This window comes from Lissotriton helveticus, chromosome 6 (genome assembly GCF_964261635.1).
Source record: "Lissotriton helveticus chromosome 6, aLisHel1.1, whole genome shotgun sequence".
In the NCBI taxonomy this organism is placed as follows: domain Eukaryota; kingdom Metazoa; phylum Chordata; class Amphibia; order Caudata; family Salamandridae; genus Lissotriton; species Lissotriton helveticus.
The window spans coordinates 1930358067-1930378115 of NC_136067.1; the positions used below are offsets into that span (position 1 = coordinate 1930358067).

At 43.8% G+C, this 20049-nt stretch overlaps 1 protein-coding gene across 1 annotated transcript in view; it reads right to left on the minus strand.

Moving 5' to 3' along the window:
* Window positions 1-20049, minus strand: part of ZNF395 (zinc finger protein 395) — a 75984-nt gene that overhangs the window by 14832 nt on the left and 41103 nt on the right. The window contains exons 5-7 of the mRNA XM_078649913.1: window positions 17803-18038; window positions 17526-17626; window positions 9128-9386 (exon numbers count right to left, since the gene is read on the minus strand). Coding sequence (XP_078506039.1) covers window positions 9128-9386; window positions 17526-17626; window positions 17803-18038 — 596 coding nt within the window. The remainder of the gene's footprint in view (window positions 1-9127; window positions 9387-17525; window positions 17627-17802; window positions 18039-20049) is intronic.

A 20049-nucleotide genomic window follows, 5' to 3' on the forward strand; every position in this document is an offset into this window, starting at 1 on the left:
TCACGGTCTCAGGCGCAGGAATGTCTACAAAACCTACCTATAGCGCTTTTCATCTAGGTTTTCCCCTAAGTAAAATAAATAGACCTTCTTCAATATCTATTTTATCACGCTTTTGAATTAATCATCACTAATAGTAATACGGTTCAACGAAACCTCCTACACATGGGTACCAATGTGTACAAACCTTTCAAACACCTGAGCATTTCTCTCTACCACTAGCATTTATTTATTGAAGTGCAATAAATAGAACCCTATAAAAAATACTAAGGCACATATTTACAAGACCCCCTGCATCCCTCTTGCTTGTTTAAATAACAAATCACCAATGGTATTCCTGTGCCAAAAAATAGCCTTTAGTTAAAATCCAATTTTTTATTATTTAAACACAAACTTCTTCCATCTGGCTTGTCCCTGCTCTGAACTGGGTAGCACCACTAGTCTAACTCCTGCTGAACCGTGTGTCCCCAATCAGGATGTAGAAGTGAAATAAATAAATACAAAACAAACAAATGTTAGGGATAGCCAACACTTATTCTTCGAGATCCTGCCACCTACAAACATGGAATGTGTACTCATGACGTTTACTACAGAGTAAGCCCATAAACAAGCAAATGCAAGCATAAACTCTTCAACTCAGCGAGCAGACAGAGTCCTAAAATGAGCTGACCAGATAAAGCTTTGCACGCTCAAAGACAGGTGTGGAATGCTGAAGCGCCTTTATGAGCAAAGATTTCACCCGGCCCCACAATGCCACTCTGACCTTCAGTCAGGGTGCTTCTTTCAGACACCACCGCTAAGCATTCTGGAAATTGTAGTTTAAGGATTCATCAAATTATAAAACGGAACAGTAAGAGTCGGCATGCTTGGATAATTTGGCTGAAAGTCACGAGGCAATTTGACTGCTAAGTATAGCAAGCACACACCGTGTGCAATGTCGTTAGTGACAAATGTTCCCCCCACACGGCAGGCTCCTCCCCATATGTGGGCTTCGGGTTGCACAATTCACTGTAAAACTGCTTCAAAAGGCCCAGACGGCACTTCACACGGCTGTGTGCATCCCAGGACAAACATCGGAAGTTTCACACCTCCGTGTTTGTTTCCTCACAACATGTGTTCCTCGCCTGTCTTTCTTTCGGATGAGAGAGAATTTGCCCAGACCGTGTGCTAGCTCGTGCCCCACCAAGGAAGGTTTACATTTCTTCTCATGTTTAACCGAAGGCCATGCTCCTTTACGTACAGAGGTCATCTCGGATTTTGGAATATACCATTCAGCTGCTAACAAAACTTGACCCCAACCCCCCAATCCAGGCTCACTAGGAAGGTAAATGTGCTGAGGGGGGCTCCCTGGAGCTCGTTCCCACCCCCTACCCTGCACTGCGGGGGACCTTTTGATTTCATCTCATGTTTAACAGAACACCTCTGCCTAGGCTCCTTCACGCGCAGAAGCCATCTCGCATTTTGGAATATTCCCTTTCATGTCATGTTTAACCGAACACCTCTGGCCAGGTTCTTTTACGTACAGAGGCCATCTCGTGTTTTGGAAACACTGCGCTGTATTGCCATACTATGGACTTGCAGGATCATTACATTTAATTAAATGAAAGTCATGAAATGACATCAAAACATGACTAGATGGAATACAGGTACTTGGTTCCTAGGACGTGCAGGTGACCAGAGGGGGTTTAAACCTGGGCAGTGGTCATGGTGTATTCACTGCTGACTCTGGGAGCACACTTCCTCATCAGCATACCAGCACTGGCCAGGGTTGGTGTGATATCACTTTTATTGTTAAAAGCAGAGCTGCCAGTTTCCTTTGGCATGAGTAACGCTTTAGAAAACAAGCATTAGAAATGCAATAGGTCTCGCAGCATTAGAGTTAGTGCTTTTAGAATTGTTAATGGGTTTAGCATGAGGGTGAGGGTGAGTGAGTGTGAGTGTGGGTGAGTGGGGGTGAGTGTGAGTGGGGGTGAGTGTGGGTGAGTGTGGGTGAGGGTGAGGGATTGAGGGTGAGGGGTTGAGGGTGAGTGAGGGTGAGGGGTTGAGGGTGAGTGAGGGTGAGGGGTTGAGGGTGAATGAGGGTGAGGGGTTGAGGGGTTGAGGGTGAGTGGGGGTGAGTGAGGGTGAGGGGTTGAAGGTGAGTGAGGGTGAAGGTGAGTGAGGGTGAGTGTGGGTGAGTGTGGGTGAGTGTGGGTGAGGGATTGAGGGTGAGGGGTTGAGGGTGAGGGGTTGAGGGTGGGTGAGGGGTTGAGGGTGAGTGAGGGTGAGGGGTTGAGGGTGAGGGGTTGAGGGTGAGTGGGGGTGAGTGAGGGTGAGGGGTTGAGGGTGAGTGAGGGTGAGGGTGAGTGAGGGTGAAGGTGAGTGTGGGTGAGTGTGGGTGAGTGTGGGTGAGTGTGGGTGAGTGTGGGTGAGTGTGGGTGAGGGATTGAGGGTGAGGGGTTGAGGGTGAGGGGTTGAGGGTGGGTGAGGGGTTGAGGGTGAGTGAGGGTGAGGGTGAGTGAGGGGTTGAGGGTGAGGGGTTGAGGGTGAGTGGGGGTGAGTGAGGGTGAGGGGTTGAGGGTGAGTGAGGGTGAGGGGTTGAGGGTGAGTGAGGATGAGGGGTTGAGGGTGGGTGAGGGTGAGTGTGAGTGAGGGTGAGTGAGGGTGAGTGAAGGTGAGTGAAGGTGGGTGAGGGTGAGGGGTTGAGGGTCTTGAATATTAATATAGATATACCTGTTTGTGTGTATATTTTGCACTACTGCTGTACTTGAAATCAATCGTTTTATGTATTGATCAATTGACAAATGTATTACAAAATCTGCAGAATGTAAGGGGTTGAGGCAACACACTGGGTTATAAGGGGTGACTATTATTTACACTTCGCTGTGTTGAAAGTATATAAATAAGATACTAGGACAAACATTTTATTTTTATGTGTTTATATTTGGTATAATTCAGATTTTTTAAATTCATTCTGGGTAAACTCGAGGCATATTCGAGTATTTGCGTGTTATAAACTTGGATATATTACTTTACTTAGAGCACTGCCATGATGAGTGAGTTTAGAGGTATTCGCGGCGCTAGTCCTTTTTTAGTTTCCGCTCTAAAGTTGGGATTGTGTGCCCCGGTTTAAGTCTAGTTTGTCCGCCCTCTATTTCTAAGCCCTGATATGGCGCGAGAGACAAACGCCTAAACGCAAACTTTTACTCTGGATTGTTGACGGGAGGGAATCCTCTTACCGTGTGATCCTTCCCCGTTGGATTTAATCTTCTACCCAGCAGTGACTTGAGTTGCGCTGACTGTGTAGAGCCCATTGAAAAAATGTGATCGACTCGGGACGCTTTAAATCAGACGGTCCCATTATTCGGTAAGGATTGGTAATATACGAATGACACGCTGTGTGTTATTCTTACGGGTTAATTTAGCTTTGATAGACGTGTAAGTTCCTTGTTTGGTTTAATGAGTATACTTCAATTATTCTTTACAGAAGATCGAGGAGGCGGAGAGTTGAGGCAGGCAGGCAGGCTTGGGAGGAGAGGAGGAGGGGGGAGGAGAGTAGGGGAGGCACGGCCTAGCGGCCGTGCAATCAAGTAGTGAGGGGGCGGAGTTGTGGGAAGGCTGAGAGAGAGAGTAGGCGGCTGGGGGCATGTGCACGCGCATTTAAGCTCAATGCGCATGCGCATTGAGCTTAAATTTATCGTGCACTGCAAGGAATCGCCACGATTCCTTGCAGTGTGGATAAAGAGTAGATGAGCCCCTATAGTCTCGCTTGCTCGATGCGCATGCGCATCGACAGGCGAGACCTAAAAAACAAGCACTGGCGTTGCCAATAGGTTTCGCATTTGGAAAGTTGGAGCTATTGGTTTTGTAAATGACATGTTATATTTATATATCGTTATTGGCATTGTCAATAACAATATATAAATATAAAATGTCATTTACAAAACCAATAGCTCCAACTTTCCAAATGCGAAACCTATTGGCAACGCCAGTGCTTGTTTTTAAAAACTGGATTTAAAGGTATAGAAGTGAAGCAGAGGAACACAGGTGGGAAAAAGGAAAGAATTGCAGACTCATTTAACAAAATGTTAAAGCAACCAGCTCAAGAAAAAAATACTAGTGATGCTCATGCAGCAGCTAACGCTGCAAACGGTAACTACTTCTAGGCGAGGCCTAAATAAATACTTAGAATTACCAACAGCATTAATACATTTTATATAAGGACACACAAGGTGCTGCTTTATCACTTTTTGTGACGGACACACTGTCAAACCGTATATACCAACACCTGGACACAGCCAAGAGGAGTAAAAGTGAATGTCTTTCTCTAAATTGAGGGAAGCTTGTGCTTACTATGAACACCAGTTGACACCATCAGTGCAGTCTTTGGATAAAAAGGCTCACATTCAACCCACATACAAAAGTAGAGGGCTGATCTGAAATATGCTACAAATATATGTATCCATAAAGCAAAGTACATTATAACCAATTGCGATCTCACCCTTGGGGAGCATTACTGAGCGTCTGATCGGGAATGTGATAGGAATGTCACTGCACTTTATTCCAGCAGAAACCGCAGGGCCAACATCTGGACTTGGATATCACGGGTTCATGCCGGGCCCTCTAATATTTCCGGAAACTGTAAGTGACATGGCCTGGAATAAGAAAGCATGCATTCGGAGCTCTGCCCCAATAACACAAGACATGGCTTGGCAGTTCGGGCTGTACTGTTCCCATGAGGCACAGGGTCAGACTGATTTGCATATAGCCTTGTCTGAACTGGGGTGGCAGAGTGGGCTAAAGAACGGTGATAGATTAAACCCAGATCTTTTGACTGGGTGTGAGTGTCTGATTGATTCAGATGCTCCGTCCATCACCACCCCCTTCTGTACCACCAATAACACAAGACTGCAGCTTGCTTTTCTTTCTGTTTTGTGGTTCTTTAGGCTGTCCTGCTCACTTCCTCTACACAAGACTCTCTCACGGTCTTCCGATGGCTTAAGACTCCATTGAGGATGTAATGGGGATTGAAGCTGCACGTCTTCCGGGGATCAGCAACCTTGGCCGCCCTAAACCCAAACACAGCTCGTCCAAATACAAGACGGTGCGACAGAACCACCTCTCCGCCCTGCACAGCAAAACCTACAACATGTCTACAGCGAACTCGTCTGTCAGTTCTTTGAGAATCCGGCTTCACGCACTGCCACACGTCTTGATGACAGCTGCCAGAATACTAATCGCTTCGGCGATATTTGAGAAAAACAACTGAACTTCTTCTACCGACCACAAGATGGCTCTGTTGAATCAGGAACTGGGATACAGGTAAAACGTTTCTTCAGTCAGTGCTTCTTTTTTCCGCATAATCTCCAGACCCTAGACAGGGCCGATTTTTTTTCGAAAACCTCCCGACCTAATATACTTTGTAAAAGAAGGGTCTTATATCTTAATTTCCCCGAAGAGCATTTATGGCACTTTAACTTTGAGTGGTCTGCGTGTATTATTACCCATTATTATCATCTACCGGCGCTCAAAAATATGCCCCTGCCTGTAACTAAGCTCCAGTTTGTGGGACAAAGAGTGTCTCACAATAAGCAGTGGCTAAGAAAGATCATATAAATGATAAAACGGCTTCTATACAGATGTCCTCGTGTATCAGACAGAGATAGAGGTGCAGTAAAAATCATACCTGCAACATGTCATTGGTCTTTGCATTTGTGTATGAACAATGACTCGCAGATATGAAATATCTAAAAAGAGGTTCATCAGACGCCCCACATGCTTTAAGAACTTGGAGTTCATCTGCAAATTTACCATGGCTGTAGTGATTTTGCATTCAGTTGCTCAGATACAAGTAACCCAGTATTTTCTATATTCAGACAGAACAGCTGTCATGTCCATACATTTGGAAAATAAATGTGAGATGGAACTTTGGCAAAATTACCTTAGATGCGTATTGCACACATCCCCCATTTCCTGAAGGCGGTTATGTTTTTATGGAAAACGACAGAGCTTTCCCATCTATGCAACCAGGATCTAGAACAACATCCCTGTATCCATCAGGACCGCCCCAACGCTGCAGCAATTTCGGAAATGTTTGAAGACTCGCTTCTTTAACCACTTCGCCGCGGGGCAAATTCTGCCACGGTGTGAGGGGGGGCAAGGGGTGTGTTAGGCGCGGCGCTCCTGTACTCATGACGGCTCCTGGCAGTCATAAATCACGGTGGGCGAGTGCTCATGACGGCCGGGAGCCGTCCAAACTCCGCCCACTGATTATTTCTCCCGCACTGGCGGGGAATTAACACCGTGTGGGCGGAGCGGCAACGTTCGGACGGCTCTCGCCCGTCATGAGCACAGGCCTACTGTGACTCATGACAGCCGGGAGCCGTCATGAGCACGGAAAGAGTTAAAGAACACTACATCACAATGCATTAACCGCCCAAAACTCGTCTTCCTCTCCTAACTCCTAAGCTCCTTGACAGCTATTTTAGCCTGCCACTGCTTTGCACAGACACAGAATACATTAGATTTTATGACATATTATTTTAGAATACGCTGCATATTATTGGTTATTGAGGGACTCTTCTTGGGATTCAGTCGGAACATCTTGTACAAGATCAAACAACATGGTGCACTGTTTTCTTGTATCCGGACGGCAACATCTCCTAGCGTTTTTAGGCATACAACGGTAGCACAGCTGCAGTATTCTAATACAGTAGTTCTTATCCTATAAACCGTGTCTCAGTCCCTTGGGGGGCAGAGAGGAGAATTCCAACCGAGAGGTAGAGCAGAATTCCAAAGAGAGACATGTCCTGGAACAAAGGCAGCAGCTTTGCGTAAACTGAGTTTACATCTATGATGCGAACCACCTAACCGCACACACCAGATATGTGGCCCGTTGCTAATCCAAGAGATCACAAATATATCCCTGTGCTCACTTAGTGAGCGTAGGTTTAGATATATTAGTTGCCATGGTTGGGTTGTTAATTGCGTATATAGCCTGCTAGAAATGCTGATTACGCTGCTCAGTTGTATTTGTTTACTTATTGCAGCACACTTGCTTCAAAATAGACTAGGATAGTTTCAATAAATATATTTTAAACTTCATTTGTGTCTTTCTTTTGCTTACTATGGACATGCATGAGTGAGAAACTAAAAGTGATGATCTGTTTCCACAGTTTCCTTGGGGACTAGAGGTTCATGTTCTAGGTTTGCCAAAATCACCTACTAGTCTGGAAAGGTTAGGAGTTCAGGTGAGGACATGTGAGCTAGTCGGATTTGGGCCTACAGGTACAGACGTGATAGAAAGACTCAGTCCCTACATTGTGAAGTCCTGGTCTCCCAAGGCACAGTTCTTCCAAGCAAAATCCCTGCAACAACTTCCTATGAGCGGCTGAGTTGGGTTTTCCTTTGGCCGGAAGCATCATCTTCTATTGGAAACTAAAGCTTCATCTGTTGCAGGTGCAAAGTTCCACTCGAAGGTTTGATCAAACCTCGACGAAGGATTAATGCTGAAGTGTTGTACATTCCTTTTTTTTTTCTCTCTTGGTCTTCAGTATTAATGGTGCCCACCTCATATTTCACCTTCTGGACCAGCATAGGGAACAAATAATACATTTCCTGACATGGATCGGCTGAAGTCCTATGATTAATTATTTCTGAAAGCTAATGGCTAGATTTGTATTTTTTTGTTTTGTTTCAGAAGACTTTGTTTTGTTCACAAAAAGACATTCCATAGTTCTTCTAGAAGTCCTATTATTAACAGGAACCGAAGATCTAAAGTCGGCTTGAGGGAAAAGCTTTCAAAGATAATATCCACAGAGTTATACAGACAAAAGGTTTCTTTCTGTTCTGTTAAAGCCCTATTGAAGGAGACACAGTTGAGTACCTGCTCCATCTTCCATGGAGCAGTAGTTTGTGAGTTCCTTCCTCTGATGCAGCCTCTTCGGATTGTCTCTTCTAAGAGATGGACTAGTTATGCCTTCTGCTACTTCACCTGGTGCAAAAGCCTGCCTGCCTAGAGGACGATGACCCTCAGATATGGGGCAATCCAAACCTTGAGAAAGATCTTATGTCATATGAAGTTATTGACCCTGATGAAGAGGCGCATTAGTCTTTCCAAGCTCCTTTAAAGACTGCAGAGCGTTACCCCACATTAAGGAAGGAGATTGTAAGCCCTAAACACCAGGTCCAAGCAACTAATTAACAGCAAAAAGGAGCCTCATATGAGCATGTTGCAAGAGAGGCACTTGGCGTCTTGGCCGGTAGCACTGGTGAGGGCAAGAAAGTTCATCCTTCCATAAGCCTATTATCATTATAAGCAGGGTATTCAAAGAGAATGGACATAGTATTTGCAGTCACAGCCAAACAAACAGGGATTTAAAAAAAGTATTATTAACAATGCACCCTACATTCACTATAAAAGTGACAGAAGAGTAAAAACAGGCAGTGAACTCAGAACACTGTTTTCAGGTTCTTTTGATGGTCAGCTTTGAAAAAGGTAGAAATTATGCAAAGGCCCAGGTTCACTTGATCCTTGCACTGCATTCTGCGAATATGGGGCCAAAAGATGCAATGTACTAGAACAGAAATCTAGCAGACTGGTGCTCCAGATTTGAGCCAGTCAACTGCACTTAGGAAACTGACTGAAAGCCCCACAAAAGATCACAAAATATAGTTTAGCACCCAAGAGGGCGCAGCTTTTCCAGGTTAGGAGCTTGGCTAGACAGCAAATGCTTTTCAGTACTATTCTAAACATGACAAGATGTTAAAGACCATGAAAGTTTTCATCTGTCAATAAATATCCTCAGTATTGTACTTTGAATAGTTTCACATTTACTTTCAATCACAGCAGAGATTGTATTCTCATAGGAGCTTCCAACTGGCTAGTTTTCAAGGAGAATTTGAAAGATCATTATCTATTGGAGGTAACCAAAACTACTATGAGAGAACAAACTAGGCTATTTAGACAAAAACATGCAGGCAGGAATGAGGTATTTAGGAAAAGATGTTAAAAGGGTGGGGTCTGGTTTAAAGATGATGGCAAGGGGACTTGGAGATTTTAAAGTTGTATCCAGTAGAAACCAAAGTAATACAAAATGCGCACAGGCAAAATCACTCGGGATGTTAAACCCAGTTCTGGACAGAGGCTTACCTGGTAGGCATGGTCTGCTTGGATGTGCCAGAAGGACCCAGGAGCAGACTGGCTCAGGGCGCTGGCAAGGGGAGGCTCCGGCGACAGCAGATCCAGAGGGAGCATCTCTGGATTCACATGGGTTTGCTGAATGACAGAAGGAACAGGGATCGCCGGTGTTGGGCTGGTAACTGGTTCACTCTCCGGCTCATCCTTCATCTGAATTTCTGTGTAGTAGAAGTCTTCTTCCCGCTTATGTTGATCGGAATCAGTGGCATCTCTAAGGTGGGACACAGGATGGGAGAGGAAATGGAGTGAGCAAAGAGACTGAAAGGCCACTGGAAGATTCAGAAGAGCGAACATCATATATTCAGTGCATTATATATTTCCAGAAGATAGAGTTGCGATTACAGTTCACCAAATAACATTTTGGAAGCTCTATAGAAAATAGCTGTAATTTAAATGGACATAGAAAGGAAACTGGGACTGAAGAGAAGATTTCATAATGAGAAAGTCTAACAATTCAAGACAGTTTGTCAGAAAACATTACAGACAAGTAAAAATGGTACTCCGATTTTTGCATTTTACAAAGTCCGCTATTTGACGAGTAATTCACCAAGCAGGTTGTGAGGATTTCTTACACTGCAGATGGTAAATTCAGCTCTATTGAGCCAACTTGGATCGTGATTTAGAGAAGGAAAAGGATAGTAAGCGAAGCCGTAAACCAGCCAAGGATACAGGATGGGCTTTTTAAATTTTTTTAAAAAGACTAGGAATTGTTTCTTTATTTAGCAAGCAGTGCACATACAATTAATAACAAAATTGGACAGTTATCAGATTTTTTCAGTAGATGCCACTACTCTAGAACTCTTCTCCTAAACACTAGTCTCACTTAGCTCATATCCGTTTCTGAAGAATCTTGAAAACCTTGTTCTTCAGCCTCTGCCCTGTGTTATTCATCTGCTAGGCATTCATATTAGCACTAGTACTAAGAAACTAGTCCTATGGTGTTCACTGAACATATACAAATAAGGATTTGTCTTGCATTTTCAGTACTTGTTGTTTGCCTGTTTTTGCTCTACCAGAGAAGCAAAAGCATTGGCAAAGCCTTCGGCAGCAAATAGCTATCTTGAATTATTATTTAAGCAAATTGTGGTGGCCATCTTGCAAGCACAGAGAATCATTTTCCAAGATAGCATTGCGCTTTTTTCTATACTGCAAGACGGCCACCACGGTGCATTTAGATGCACTAAGACAGCCAACTTAGAAGTATAGAAAATTAACTTTGGTGCTATCTCGCCACTGTTATCAGCGTTACTGATGAGCCTAAAATGGCATCACAAGTACTATCAAACCCAATAGAAGAGGCCAGCCATATTGCAGTGTTACGTTCTCTTCTTCCAAGATGGCCACCATGGTGCATATATATGCAAAGTGTGCGCCATCTAGAAAGTATAGAAAGCAACTATTCAAGATGACCGGCCTACGCTACTCATCACCAATGCCAGGACAAGTGCAAAGCCATTAATAAATCCAAGAACAGTGAGCAGAAGGGAGGAAGAAAGAGGCGGGCAGTGAGAGTGGCACTAAGCTCCAGCTGCACCCAGGATCTGAGAGGCCAATATAGTGGCAGTGGGGGAGTTTTAAACATGGGAACAAACAATGACCCACGAGCTGCTATGGTTGGGAAGAATAGAGGGAGAGAGAAAGACGGTGGTAGGAAAAAGCAAAAGAAAAATTAATGTGTGAAGCAGAAAGAGAGCGGGACATGCACTCTTATCAGGTGCTAAAACGAACTGGCACAGACAAAAGGCCAAAAAAACACAAACACATGGTTCTCAGATGGCCGCAGTGAAAAAATACACTCAATCGATCAAAACAGGCATGGGAATAAAGCCAACAGGTCTACCGTGCATTTTGGGTCCCAACTAAAACATTCAACTAAACTAAGACATTTAAAAAGTCTGTAACAGTGCAAGAAAATTACAACTATTTGCTATATACATCTGTGAGATAAAGAATTGAAAGTGTGATGGTTCAGTGTAATTTTGACAACTAAGCCATATCCAAAAAGCAGGACGAAACCTAAATGCTCCATGGGTGGGACAAACACAAGAAATGGGAGGAAATCCATTTATAAGGAGCAGGGAATTGAAATCGGCAGGAAAGCTATCAAACGATGAGTGAGAGGCAGATCCAAAGCCCATTCCATGTATATGCTAAAGTGTTGGTTGCAATGTTATCTGTGACAGACAGCAAAGTATGTGTCTAGCAAGACCATAAAAAAGAGCTAATGGCTGACCAAGTAGAAAAGGCATTATTAGATCTCACCTACAAGACAGCACAAGAAGTCTGTTTGCAAAAATACGTATGTCAGCTTACAATGGGCTTAGTGCCCGTCCACTGCTTAACATGGTTTGCCTTAAATATCAAGCTAATTGGCTTGCTTTTTACTGTTAGCGTATGTGGGCTTTCCTTCCTTTTCTTGTGTTTATCCATTCCCTGAAGCATAGCCTCATTACCTGCGTCCTTCTAGTACTTACTTTTCAGGCAATACTTTTTTCTTTTTGGTTAAGCACTCCATGAGAGTGCATGTGTTTTCCAGCTGGCTCCCTAATATACTTATTTCCCCTCCATCGTGCTCAGTGTTGCTATCTCGCATGTGCGCTTCTCCCCAGTACTGAGTGTTGCACTTGCGTGCTCCCTCCTCCCCATAGCTTTTGTGCTACTTTTTAAAAAACATTAAAGCATATCTATCTTGGATTGGTAAAAAAAAAATATTAATATCGTTCACAACATTTTGTCAGTGTGCATGCTTGTTGAACTAGGGCTGTGATTTCCACAGCATTTTGCCTTTCGGATGACATGGATATGCATCACAGCATGATTTTACTATGTAGTTGAAGAACTGGTCCAGTCCCAGGTTAACGCCCAGAGACTAGCTTATGAGCAAAATGTTTAAAATATAATAACTGTACCAGATTTGAATAGAAATGTATGTTTGTACAGGTATTTTAATGTGGATTGGCAGATCTTTTTTGGCAGTTTTTAAAAGGAATTACGGAGCCTAGTTAGCATTCCGCCATCATTATATTCTGTCACAATTATGGCAGAGTACCCTGTCTCCCAAAATGACGGTCCACCCGCTCAATTTAGAATCAATCAAACTATCATGTTTCTGCACAACCCTTGCTATGCCAAAGAAAACGTTAAACAGATGGCCCCTCAAGGACATCGGTCTAACCACCTACGACCCTCTGCCCTATTGACGGTGTACGTTTGTTCCTGTTCAATTCCGCCAGGAAAAGCCTGATGGTAATGAACAGAACAAAATCCAATCAAAATGACCCACATGCCCTGAGAGAAAAGCCCTAGCATGTGAGCCCATCAGTTTAGTGATTTTCAAAAACAAAGTGCCGCTTAGACAGTTTGTTTCTGAAAAACAAAATAGTTTACAGAGCGACCGCATGAAACAAGGCAGTTGCTTACAGTGCCTTCAGGGGAATCACTATGTCAGCGGCTCCTCTGAAGGCACAGAAATCTTTGCCAGGCAGCGGAGATCTCAGAATATGGCAGGTTGTAAATGTAAAATGTAAATCCGTATTTGTAAAGTGCGAACTACTCACCCTTAAGGGTCTCAAGGCGCTGGGGGCCGCCCTGGAAATTAAGTGAGCCCAGAGTCGCATGGTGCTGAGCCGAGCTGTCGCCGGAGCCAGGGATCGAACCGTGAACCCTGTGCTCCGAAGTCAGATGCCCTGGCCGCTGCACCACACCTCTCCACTGGAGAGACCAGGCCAGCAGAGTACACACTTCTACTGCCTTCCAGAACAGAGTACAGCCATATCAACCTCTAAATGACTGTTTCAGATGTGCAGACACCATCCAAGTATCAAGTTAATTCCAGAAAGCATTTGCTCTTGCTTGAAACACAATGATCTAAAGCCACATTTATACTCTCCTGCGTAGAGGATAAATGTGACTTTGACTCTTCAGGTAATGGCTTCTCCTCAAAATCTCCCATTTAGAGCTAAAGCAGAATTCCGGCTCCCATTAAGGATATGAATACTTGAAGGTGTGGAGAAACAGAATAAAAAGAAAATGAGTCTGTGACAGCAAGGCAACAAACCAAGTGAGATTTTGGGATTAAGGGCTTTGGAAATATCAGTTTCTCTGACAAAGTCAGTGTTTTATTCACACGAGTCAAATCGTGTGATTAAATATTCAGCAAAATATTGTGTCACATAAAGATGCCAGAAGGTTAAACAACTAGAGTTTATTTTTTATTTTAAGATAGCTTTTTTTGTTTGTTAGGATGGGAGGCAAAACTCACGGAAAAGACTCCTCTGTGGGCCGGGACCTTTTTACCGGCGGGAGCGAAACTACAAGATCTGCGTCAGTGGAGCTTAATTGGTATCGATGTGCTTGGGGATATTTGGAAACGGGGGGAGATGGTGAGATTTGCAGACTTACAGGCTGAATTTCAGATGGGGAGTGGGGAGTTCCTACATTACCAACAGCTTAGGCATGCCCTACACAGACACCTGGCGCAAGGGGAGGACCTGAATATGCTCCGTTGGAGGATAGGCTACTGCTAGACCCCATGATTGACAAAGGTATCTCCCTCACTTACAGGAACCGCATTAATAACATCGCAGACACACTGGGGCCCCTGCGGGAAAAGTGGGAGTCAGTTCTGGGGCTGCTGGAGGATGATGACTGGGAAGAGGCCCTGCAGTGTCCAAGGGAAGTGGCGATTCGTGCCAGGTTCAGGCACAGGCTCGTCCAACTACGCATCCTGCATAGGTCATACACCCCACGAACGACGCAATTCCTGATAGGTTATGTGGACTCACGCTTTTGCTTACGGGGGTGCGGAGAAGAAGGGACCTTCTTCCACATATTGTGGGACTGCGCCAGAATCAGGTCGTATTGGTCCAGATTGGCAGGAATCATGTCGGAGGTGGTGGGAGCGGACGTTCCAATGGAGGCCAGATGGCATGTCTTAGGGGTCACCAGTGACATCACCTGGCCGAAATGGGACAAAATGTGGTTAGCTCTGGCGAGTATGGTGGACAAGAGAAATATCGCGAGGTTATGGGGAAGTGATCTCTTGCCTACGGTGGAAGAGTGGGAGCGAGATTTGGATTGGTGCCAACGAGCTGAGGTCATCTACAAAAGTCGAGGCTGTCCTAAGAAATGGGACAAAATATGGGCGGCTTGGAGGAGGTATCTGGGAGAGTGGATGGAGTCACAGGCAGATGAAACACCATCCTGAGGGGGGAGTTAGATGGGACCTGTTACTCTATGTCTAGGCGCTTGCCAATGTGGTCCAGTGGTACCTGCGCTGCATTGGATTCCTTGGGTCGTGGCTGTACTACGGAGCGGTGCACTGAGGTCCTGATGAGGAGTAGGGGGAGTGGGGTGCTTACAAATGGTCTGCATTACCGGGTTCAATGTTGGAGGCTTCATGGGGCGTTTTCAATGTTGGTTAGGGAGGGTCCGTCGAGGTAGGTGGGTTTAATCGTTCTTAATGAATCTGTGGGTGATTTTCTTTGTACTTGTCAATGAACTTCCGTTGCTAACCGATGTGCAATGTTACGGAGCTGGTTTTTCAAATAAAAATAATTTTTAAAAAAAATAGCTTTTTGGTGACATCAGCTACAGTCTTATGTTTGCTATTTTTTAGTAAGAGTTTGGATCAATAGACAGCTATTGTGGACTGTGAAAAGGTGAATTATTAATTATGGTGGTTAGAAGTCCACCACAAGTAATAAGTCACTAACTTGTTAGGTCCAGTCAAAGGTTTCAGTAAAGTAAACCTGGGCTCAACTACCCTGGTAGCTATGGCACAGAGCAGACTGGCCTAAATTACGGAAAATATGTTGCGCATTTATAAGTAGGAAAACAGAAATAAGTTGGAAACAACACAATAAAAATCCAACTCTAAATTATAAAAAGAGAAAAAATAGTTAATTAAATGATACCAAACAAATAAAAATCCAACGAGGTAAACTTGAGATATGATTTTTTTTTTTTAAATTAAGAAAAAATAGCACCAAAAAGTAGAAAGTGCCAATGGTAGTCAATTATCACAGTAGACTGGGATCCAGGTGCGATTTGAGGCTGACTACGATGATTTATGATTCGGGTAGACAAAGTAGCTTGGCCTGGCTGGGGCCTGGAAGTGGGTAAGTTCTAGCATGCCCCAACCTGAAAAGGGACTTTGTTGTGTTTCTGAGGGAAAACTTCTCTGCACAGGACAAACCTGAAATTCAATACGATACTGTGGAACTGCAAGTTGGACACTTTTAAGTTAGTCCTGTTGAAGCTCTGGAGAAAAAAGTTCCATCACTTTTGTTGGTGCCCAAAAAATCAATAGAGTACACTTCTAAGCAATCCGGGGATCAGAGGGAACGCTTAGAGACTCTCATGGTGTAAAGCAGAGGAGATGAGCAAAGTTCAGTCCAGGGCCAATACCAGTGGTTAGCTGGGATTCTTCACAGGAATGTCCTGTTTTATTGGAGTCACCTAGGGGAATGGCCTAATGATCATAGGAGATCTTCCTGTCCTTGAATTTCAAGTGTAAGCGTACAACCTCCTCAGGTCTTCGTCGCAGATGACAAGTACAGCAGGTTCAGTCTGTCTAGTATCCATTTGCATGTCCAGCAGTGTTCTGAGGAAGGCTGGACAAGAGCCCTGCTTTGCAGCCTTTGTGGGTGGGGGAGACCCTAACACATTCCTACCCCCTCTCTGATCAATGGTGTAAAGGTTCCCAGGCTACCTACTTTTGAAGTAGTTCATGTTTGCTTTATGCCACAAAAGCCCAAAATGTAATGTGTCAGGGCAATTCCAAGATGGCAAAGGTATTTGGCAACACTAAATTTAGGCTCGGAACCTGGGGGTGTGAGATGGGACTGCATTATGGTAATCCTAGTGTCTTCCTACATCGAACACAGTTTTAAGCAGGCACTGTAACCATAATAAACCCAGAGACAGAAGTCTGGTAGCACAAAGGCAGGATCCAGACGGGATACAAAAGAATTGCCATGGCATCCAGTGCGCACCCTTTGAAGGGCGCAAAACGTTTACATGTACTTCATACAAATCTGCCATGCAGGACTTGCACTACAGTTTCAACCCGGGGGTCCAGCCTCCACCCTGTATATTCTACTGAGCTCAGAGGAGTCATCTCCGCCCATTCAAGTCAGTCTATTGTGTGCTCCTGGGAAAAATTTCACACCTCCACCTCACTTTCTACATGTCCCACTTTTAAAAAACATGCACCCTACCTTGTGGACTACTAGGCCTATGTAGGGATGAATTCCTAATATTAAAAACTGAGGTTTTAAACTGTCAAAAAGGGTTATTTTAACAGGTTGCATTGCAGGTTTTACAATGCAGCAGTCACACTACAACAGTAGACCTGAAGCCATGTTTTCCTCTGTTACACTAGTGGATGGCACAATAAATGCTGCAATCCACAGGTGACAGTTAACACTTTCATGCCATGGGTGTATTTCCGCACCATACTCTATCGACATATAGAACAGTTAAATACCCCCATCCGAGATTAGCCAATTATTCCAGGAATTAGGGGCCAGAGCACATATAATGGACAGCAGTGCCCCAGTGTGCAAAGTCTAAAAACTAGCAAAAATTCAACAAACAATGGAGATGACCATGCAAAAAAGGGGCCTTTTCCCACATATATCTATGCTATGATGCTGTGATGAGTTAATAGAGAAAAACTGCATCATTCTGGTTTGGTTATCAGTCCTCTAACGTCTAGCTTTCATTCAGTAATGTTGATGTCCCTCAAGGTTTAGCCTGCAAGTCTCAAGATTTTTGTCTTAAGTCTTACACACTTCTCACTTGCCATGAACATGGTATGCTCAGTTCATAGAAAAGAAAGTGGACAATCCAAGATGGTCACTAATGTCTACATTTTGACACCCTCGAAAGGAGGCAGTTGCACCTAGCAATGTTTACGTTTCAACCACTAATTTAACGATGTTCAGCATCCCCCTCTGTTGCCACTACAAAGGTTGAATTAAGCGGATAAACCTATGCTAAACTCAGCTGGTGCTAAAGCACATAGCTGATATGCTAAGGAAAACACAAAGCTGGCAAACAAGAATTTCCCCTAGAAAAAACCTGTATTTTCTTTTGTTTACTTTTCTCAAGTCTTCTGGTTTGAAAGGAGTAAATGTATTGCTTCGAGAATTGACTGTCAAGGAACAGGAGTAACTGACACATTTGTCTGCCTTTTATCCGTGACTCAGGATTACTAGGTGAAACGTGTTTTAAAAAATCCACTTTTCCCATTTTACAGTTGTGATTAAGGGTGGTCAGGTGTTGAGCAAACATTATTCAAGATCATTCACTGCCGACTGGGCAAACTTTTGAGAGTACAACTTACCCTAGGTGTTGAGTTTTAACATGCCGCTTGATGCCAACAATGGATCGCAAGAGTTTTCCGCAACTTGGCCACAGGCATTTGTACATAGCTTTTACAGAGTTCTAAAAAATAAATTATAGGCAAGTTAGATCTTTGGCACAAGAAAGATAGCTCAGGTAAATGTGTCTGATAATCAGGGCTTTGCATAACTAGTAAGGGAGCATATGTGATCTGCTCCCTTCTTCCGCGAACAAACAAAACATTCAGCCCAACCGCAGAGTGCCATAAGTGTCATCACCTTTCTCTTCCGTGGAGCCGGCTCATCCAGAAGAAATGGATCTGGGTCAGTCTCGAATCCTTCATCCACCTGGGAAGGTCCGAAAGCCTCGCTTGTGTACTTGGGGCTGGCTTCAGGGTGTGGGGGTGAAGGTGTGGAAATGCTACTGCTTCCACTCCAGTGCCCACTGGTAGTACTGCTGCCACTGTCGGAAACATCACCGCTCTCCTTCCAGGAGTCACAGGCTGTTTGAGGGGCTGCAGAACAGAAAGAGAAAAACACATAACTTGCTTCGGCAAACTAGAAGAATCGCTACCACTTTCTGCAGACAACCTTCTGGGCTGGGTGAAGTGGAATACTGGAGCTATGAGGGTTAAAATCAGGTAACAAGAAATGTGATGAACTTAATTTCAGGCTTTAGATTGTATTTGTGGCAAGATGGCACAGTAAATGCTTCCTGCAGACGTTTATTTGTGACTTGCAGGTAAAAATATTGAACTATGAGAGCCTTTCACTGGATAATACACTAATTAGCCTTTTGATAGACAACAGTAACACCTGTTTATAGTGCTTAAAATTTGAAAAAATGCATCATATTGGAACATGCTTAAAATGCATTATTCTAATAAATACAAAAGGCTGAATGAGGATTTTTGCCAGCAGATGTAACAAAGCAGTAAATGTCGGACCTTATTTAACAAGACGAATACAGGAAATGTTGAAAAAAGCAAGAAAATTCAATCGGATGTGAGCAAACATCCTGATTTACCTGGTTGTTTATACTCATTTTTTTCATGTCCCAGCTGTTTCGAAAGTCCCCTATTGTTCTTGCTGAACTTAAAGTAATTTACTGTATTTTTGTGTAAATGCGCATGTGGCAGTATGCGCACCTTCTATGTGACCACATCAATAAGCGCAAATGAAAAAGCAGATTTCAAGTTACAAAAAAATGATGATAAAGAGATACTCTTAAAACAGTGATTCAGAGGGAAGAGCTGTGCCCTATTTGAGAAGCATATTTTTGGAAATTATCACACGTTTCAGATTTAAAAATAGTTATTTCTATGCCACGTGAAATGAGAAGTCACAGCCAAAGGTTTGCACTTCTCAAAAGCTAGGCTGGACATGCCTATAAGTGTACCAAAGACAGCTTAACACTTTAAAGTTAAAAAGTTGATAAAAATGAAACCAAAGAACTAGGATTACTGTTGTAAGGTGTCCAATAGGTGTCCTTTGTCTCCTTAAAGGAAACCACAGACAGCCCTTCAATTGGCATTTAGCTTTCTAATCCTAAATACCCAGGGTGCTCAGAAAGTCCCGGAGGGGGAGGGGTAGGGGTGTGGTTGTGTGTGTGTGTGTGTATATGTATATATCAGGCATCATCATCATGAAGTGAATCACTGAGGACAAAAAGGTTAGAATATTGTGGTCTGGGCGCATGTGGACTCCTGCTGTTCTCCTGTCCAGTTTCTGAAACCAACAGGTAGAATCCCTGGCAAATCGCATTGAACGCTCCAGAATCTTCCCACCACTTTCAGAAGAACATTGGAGTTAAGATATAGGGGTGTGGGGAAAACTCAACCAGTAAATGAAAACACTGATCCACCACTGAAAGGACAAAGGGAGTCTAGATTACTAGTGTGCATGAAATGTAGCAATGTGTTGTCCACCACCAGCATTAGATGTTGCTAGATCATGGAGCCAACAAACATGAAAACTCATTTCTTATTGCTACCACCAGTAGAAACAGAAGCAAGAATGCCTTTTGTTTCACACTTGGTGAACCTTTTACGGTTGTAAGTCGATGAGGTCGTAATTTGTGATCTTCTTAAGCTTTATATGCATCCGACTCTCTCCCAAGAGTAGTAACGTGCATGGAGCACCTGACAACTTTGTAAAATACAATGTATGTTTATGCGCTCCCGCTTAATGCATACAAGAAACTCAACAGAAGCTTCCTCTGAAAAAGGAGGTCTACTATTCTACCTTAAGGACCATATATAAGAAAAGAACAATTCAGCAATGCTTCTTGGCATGCAGGCATGTTTTTTCCTGGCCAGAAGTAATTCTTTACATTTCATAAGCCAAACAACGTTCAAGCAGTTGTCTGAGCACATTTCTTGCAAGACTGACAAGATGTAGAATTTCCCAAAATAAGAGGCAGATACATTGAGCAGGCACACTCAGAGAAAGAGATGGGAAACAGTGTGTTCCTCTGCATCTCAGAGACGGCGAGCCCACTGTTCTGCATGCTCTTTGCTGCTTCTC